The 6,762-nt window shown below is 37.9% G+C and overlaps 1 protein-coding gene across 1 annotated transcript; it reads right to left on the bottom strand.

Annotated features, from left to right (window-relative positions):
* Positions 1–2,309: 2,309 nt before the first annotated feature.
* On the bottom strand, positions 2,310–2,927 carry LOC121465268 (keratin-associated protein 27-1). Its single transcript, XM_041678453.1, has one exon. The coding sequence runs from the start codon at positions 2,925–2,927 to the stop codon at positions 2,310–2,312; it is 618 nt and encodes a 205-aa protein (XP_041534387.1).
* Positions 2,928–6,762: the final 3,835 nt, after the last annotated feature.

Here is a 6,762-nt window from a genome sequence, read left to right as displayed (position 1 = left end):
TATTATAAATTAATTATAAAAATGGATATCTCACATAGCTCTCCCATTATTATTGATTATGATGAGAAAGTCTCATAATCTGCTTTACTTACCCTAGATACCCAGGAAAATCAATGGTCATTTTGTTCTAAGTATTAAGACCTGATCACTATGGATGCTGAAAGTATAAACCACAGCCAGGAGAAGACTGAAGTCCCAGCTCAATAGAAAAGCAAGAAGCAAGAAGAGACACTTTCTTCCTCCCCCATGTTTTGTTGTATCCAGGACATCCATGGGTTTATAATGAGCACCAACCATGAGAAGGATCGTTGACTGAGTTCATTGATTTTTCAATGCCAGTCTTATCCAGAGAACCTCACAGCCATCCAGAAAAGATGCTGCAGCTGCGTTCTACTTGGTTTAGTCAACCAGATGTGGCATTTCTAAAACACTCACACGCAGACAGACTGGTAGATTGGCAGGCACATCAGCTTTGTTAATACTTCAGGAATAATCTGGTAACCCACTTCAGCTAGGTACGGTGTGTAGGGGTTTTGTTGTTTCTATTGTTATTTTGGTATGGGTAATTTGCATGCATAAATGTGTTTGCTTTGATGGTTTCCTCAGTGGACAGAAATTGCACCACATTCCATGGAATTGGAGTTTCAGATGGTATTGAGTTACCATTTTGGTGCTAGGCAACTGAATCTAAGTCCTCTGCAAGAACAGCAAGGTTTTTTAACCTCTGTATTCCTTCAGCCCCACCTACCCCTTGAAATGTACATGTCTTAATCCTTTTCTTTGAAAATAATTCTAAATTAGCTCTTTTCCATTTATAAGATGATAAGCTTCCTTCACTTTTCATGATCCCTGGGCTTGTTTACAAATCTCCATTGCCTGAAACCTGCTTTGTCTCCAACCAAGGCTGCTTGCTGCATCTTATTGAGCATTAACTATACACAAGACCATGTATTGATAGCATTCAGTGTATTGATTTTTAACCCTTACAGTGCTCATCCTTATAGTATCAAGCTTAACACTGAAAAAAATGCTTTTTTGAAGAATAGGCACATAATTTGCACTGATTTCCATTGGGGTTCAGATAGCCTTCAATAAGCATTGATTTTCAACGTCAGGAAGCCTGTCTTCACAGTCCATGTCCTTAATAACCAATTTTTATTTTCTTCCAGAATGAGAGATCCATTTAAGACTGCCCTCAAAGCTTGACAACAGTCAACTACCTATATAAATTTTTTGTATTTCAAATATTCATACTCTATTCTGTTTCTATGATTTCATAATCATTACATTGAGTATGTTTTTATCTTTGTATAGCAACCAAATATATGATACTATATTTTGGCTCTTTTCCTAAAAAGTGTGGTATGGGAACATGTTCTTTTAATTTTCAACATATGCTGTTTTCATTACATAAAAGCATCCTTTAAAACTATAATATAAAACTCAGAGCAAGGGACCTGGAGAGATGGCTCAGAACTTAAGAGTCTTTGCTGCTCTTCCAGAGGACCTACCTTCATTTGGTTCCCACTTAAGTCAGGGAGCTCAAAATCCTGAAACCCTAGCTCCAAGGAATCTGGCACACACACACACACAAACACACACACTCATACATACACACACACTAATCTTTTAAAAATCTCACCAAAATGTTGATTTATAAGTCTATTTTATTTAAGAGAAATCACATTTTTTCCATCCCCAAATCTTCAAATCACTGGAAAAAAAGAGGCGAGAAAAGTAGGAACATTGGAAATACAGTGAGGATTCCAGTTGTGAATTATCTGTCAAAATACCACCAGCCACTATGCTGTTACAAACTTCATGAAAGTGAAATTCAACATTCTTGCACTTCATATGAAAGACTCCAGTTTTTACTTACAAGTGTTTTGATTCAGTTAGTGAGCAGACCCGGTTTGAGCAGTATTTCTGGTGTTATTGTCTACATATTGATTTCTGGGTGAACTGGGCCTAACAGAAATTGTACAGCACCCTGAGTGTCCAGAATGAATTTCAGCATTCCATGAATTTCTGGTATAATCACATTAGTTAATAAACCATATCTCCTGTTAATATTTTCATAGATAATGATTAATAGTGAATGTTTTCTTTTCAAGAACCAGTGATTATTCCCTGACGAACAGTAAATAGTGTCCTATTTACTAAAATAGTTAGCATGCTTTATGATCCGAGATTACCACCAAAAATACCCAAAAGGAAAAGATTGTTCTCAAACCAAAGACATTATTTTATATTTAGAGAAAATAAGTTCCCAAGTATTCGGAAATCTAATCATATCCTCTGTAAAGTCTTCACTTACTAGGCAATTGTGAACCGCCTGTCACACAGCATGCTGGCTCATAAGTGCTAGAAGATTCCACAAGCTTGGTCTCAGAGACAACATTGCTTGAGGAGTTACAGGAACTGGACACAGAAGCCTGAGAGCAGCATTGGGTGACTTCAAACTCCACGGTTTGGCAGCTTTCAGACACTGTAGACTTTAGTGGGCAACACTTGGCCATGTAACTTGCAGGTTGATAGCTCTGGACTCTAAAACCCATTTGCTGACAATTTCTTGACTGGGAGGGCTGGGAAGCACACTCTGGCACAGCTGAGGAGACTCCTGACTGGCATGTTGTTCTTTCACAGGTCTTGGAGTTGGACCAAGTTGTTTGGTTGGCTCCGGAGATCCAGGAACTTTGCACACAAGGGTCCACTTTGCTCTGGCGCTGTTCACAAGGGGCCATTTGGTGAGTGGAGGTTTCACTGTAGGTCTCTTGAATGTGGTCTAGGAGCCAGGTTCTGCCGTGAAAACTGCTGGGTAAGAAAATGCCATCTTCAAAGCTTTTAGGATGAGAGTCGTGTGTGATGGCAGAGAGTGATGGGGCATTACCCAAGCTCCCGCATGAGTGGCAGCAGCTATGAGGCATATTCTCCAAACCCTTAATTGAAGTCAGCTAGAAAGACTCAGGTTGTCAAATGTCAGGTTTAAATATGCGGACATTATATCTTTGCTGGGGACATTATATAGTGCTCAGAAAGCTGGGTGTTGGCTTTTCTTTTTAAGACTTCTTGGCACCTCAATCCTTAAGCTAATTTGAAGGATAGCATCTCATTATTGCTTTGCTTAGTTCTATGTGAAATGACGTCTTATTAACAAGACGTAAGTCCAATTGTTAGTCTTCAAAATGGCTTTCATATGAGCCCCATAGATGAGTCATTAGGGTGGTGAGGTTTGTCAAACAGGAGTCCTAACGTGTCATCCAAGCTCCCTATTATGACTTTTTATATTGGTAGGTGGACAATAAAGAGTGTGGTTTTAAGTAGTCAACTGAACACTGATTAATATTCGTCACTGGAGTTTTCATTGTACCAATCTGGCAGTATTGTGATAAGAGGTCATTAAGTTATACTCAGAAGAAGACTCCATTGAGCCCACCATCAGATCTTGACCTCTAATTCGTCAGCATTTTAATGGAATATACAATAATATTTATAATCACTGTTTACTAAATCCATCAAATGTGCTCATAGCTCTATGCATCTTAAGATGTTTATTTTATTTTCAGTTGTGTGTATATGTGTATGTCTCAGATGCAGCATGAGAATGTGAGTGCAGATGCTTCAGAAGCCAGAAGAAAATGTCAGATCTCTAGGAACTTAGCTGCAGTTACAGCCTGTAGTGAGCAACCCAACATGGGTTCAGGATGCCGAGCTCAAATCCTTTGTAAAAGGAGTATTGACTTTGAACCCAGTCCCTGATGCCTTCTCTTTATCTCAACCTTTGTTCCCTTATCTCCTTGATAGCTTCACATGAAACTTTCTTATTTACCCATTTAAGATAATATTTTCTGAGTGGCCAGAACACTATGTAATGTAATCTCCACTTTTTCTTTCCTCTTGTATACATTTAGTAAGTTTGACAATGAGTAATGATCACTATTGAAATAAAGAAAATGATAAAAGATACCAAAATTATGCAAGCAAATATGTAAGATATTCATCTATCACCTTGGATTAAAGGTTATGAATCAAATTTTATTTTGCATTCCATGATGATATGGTTTTTGTATATATTTACATGGTATAGTGTGATAATTGGTTGTATGTAGGCACTGTATAATGATCATATTGGAATAATTAGAATTTCCATCTTTTCATTTATTGTTTCTATATATTGGGATATTTTGTACTCTTATAGAACTTGAATTAAATCATAGATTATGTAGACCAGACTCATCCTACTGAGCAAAAGAACAACAGCACAAACTCCTCCTATCTTGCTGTATTTAGCTATCAACTCATTTCTCTCTTCTCAGCTGTTCCATACCATCCCCACTCTACAGATGATCATACTGCTATGTCAGTGAACTTCAAACCTGTCTGTTATGACTGAATTTGCATCAAACAATGTCTACTTGTCATCATACTTCCTAAAGACTAATATTCTCTCCTTTCTAGCAAATCTATTTCTAATATGCTTTTTACTCTGATACTATATATACATACATATATATTTATATCAGAGATATCTCAATATATATATGCATATTTGCATATATGGACATATATGGAGAGAAAGAAAGGAAGAGATATGGAAAGAGAGAGAAAGAGAGAAAGAGAGAGAGAGAGAGAGAGAGAGAGAGAGAGAGAATGGAATGTCAGTACCCTTAGAAGCCCGAAGAGAATTTCAGATTCCTTGGAGCAGGCAGAGTCCTGTACAGCCAGTTGTAAGTTGTCATGTAGGTTCTGGAATCAAGCCTGTGTGTTCTAGAAGAGCCGTAAGTGATCTTAACCATTGATCCATCTCTCCAGATCTGTGTTTTGTTTTGTTTTTTAGAGTGGACAGATGATGCACTCCTACATTTTTTACACCATATGCTCTAAACTAGCAGTTTCATACTCACAATACAGAGCTTGCCAAGATAATTTTTAGAACATGTTCTATAATGTTCTTAGCTCAACAAAAAAAGTAAATAGAGAACAGAGAGGGAATATTTTTTGTTTTGTTTTTTTTTTAATTTTTTAAATTTTTTAAAAAAATATAACGGAATACAATATTCATTATATATGTCAACCCAAGTTCCCACTTCCTTTCCTCCTCCCATGCCCTCCACATACCTCTCTACTCTAACCCTAACCAGAGAGGGTAAGGCACATTGCTTTGTGGAAGGTCCACGGCCCTCCCTACTATATCTAGGCTGAGCAAGGTATCCCTCCAAAAAGAATAGGTTCCCAAAAAGTCAGTGTAAAAGTAGGGATAAATCCTGGTGCCACTGCCAGTGGCCCTTCAGTCTGTTCCAGCTATGCAACTGTCAGCCACATTCAGAGGGACTAGTTTGGTCCTATAATTGTTCCTTCTCAGTCTGGCTGGTATTAGTAAGTTCCCATTAGCTCAGGAAGACTGTTTCAGTGGGTGCACCCATCTTGGTCTTGACCTCTTTGCTCACATTCTCATTCTTCCCACTCTTCAACTAGACTTTGGGGGTTCAGTCCAGTGCTCTGATGCGGGTCTCTGCCTCTGTTTCTATTATTCACTGGATGAAGGTTCTATGGTGATATTTAAGATATTTATCAGTCTGACTACAGGGCAAGTTCAATTCTTTCCTCTACTGCTTAGGGTCTTAGATGGGGTCATACTTGTGGATTTCTGGGAATTTCTCTAGAGTCAGGTTTCTTGCTAACCCCATAATGGCTTCCTCAATCAAAATATCTCTTTGCTTGCTTTCATATCTGTCCTTTCTCCATCTAGACTATCCCATTCCCTCAAGTACTCCTTGTTCCTCCACTTCTCCCCTCCTCTTCACCTTCCACCCTCCCTTCTCCCCCAGCCCCTATAATCCCAGTCTTGTCAGGTAATCTTGTCTATTTCAACTTTCTAGGTGGATCTATGTATGATTTTCTTAGGGTTCACCTTGTTCCTTAGATTCTCTAGGATCACTAATAATAGGCTCAATATCCTTTGTTTATGGCTAGTATCCACTTATGAGTGACTACATGCCATATTCTTCTTTTTGGGTCTGGGTTACCTAACTCAGGGTGGTGTTTTCTAGTTCTACCATTTGCATGCAAAATTCAAGATGTCATTGTTTTCTTTTTACTACTGAATAGTACTCTTATGTTTAAATATGCTACATTTTCTCTATGCATTTATCAGTTGAGTGGTATCTAGGTTGTTTCCAGGTTCTGGCTATTACAAATAATACTGCTATGAACATAGTTGAACAAGAGTCTTTGTAGTATGATTGATCATTTTTTGGGTATATGCCCAAGAGTGGTATTGCTGGATCCTGAGGTACGTTGACTCCCAATTTTCTGAGAAACTGCCATACTGATTTCCAAAGTGGTTGTATAAGTTTGCATTCCCACCAGCAATGGCATTTCCACCACCTTTCTCTGCATCCTCTCCAGCATAAGCTATCACTGATGTTTTTGATCTTAGCTATTCTGACAGGTGCAAGATTCTTAGTACAGTTTCTCAGCCACCTGTATATAGGTCTGAAAAAGTCTAAAACTAACCAGGAATTCTGAGTAATCCTAATGAATAACTATTCTTAATATTTGAGGTACTAGGGATATTATACTAAGTCTATAAGACACATCTGAAACAATTGTAAAAAATGGAAACTTTATTATTTATAAAAAATACTCATAAATTTGGGATCCTATTATGCTCTCCACATGGACACTACAGTATGCCTTTTAATTCTTTTGCATATGACCTTATATTTGTTCATTTTTTTACAGTGATTTCCACTAGAACTT

Source organism: Microtus oregoni, unplaced genomic scaffold (genome assembly GCF_018167655.1).
Source record: "Microtus oregoni isolate MIOR12 unplaced genomic scaffold, Mior012 000030F_ref0000283, whole genome shotgun sequence".
NCBI lineage: Eukaryota > Metazoa > Chordata > Mammalia > Rodentia > Cricetidae > Microtus > Microtus oregoni.
Note: the sequence above shows the minus strand (reverse complement) of the source record. Positions and strands in the feature narration are given on the sequence as shown.

Coding starts and splice junctions, on each gene's coding strand:
- LOC121465268 (XM_041678453.1), bottom strand. CDS start 2,927: ATGCCTCATAGCTGCTGCCACTCATGCGGGAGCTTGGGTAATGCCCCA.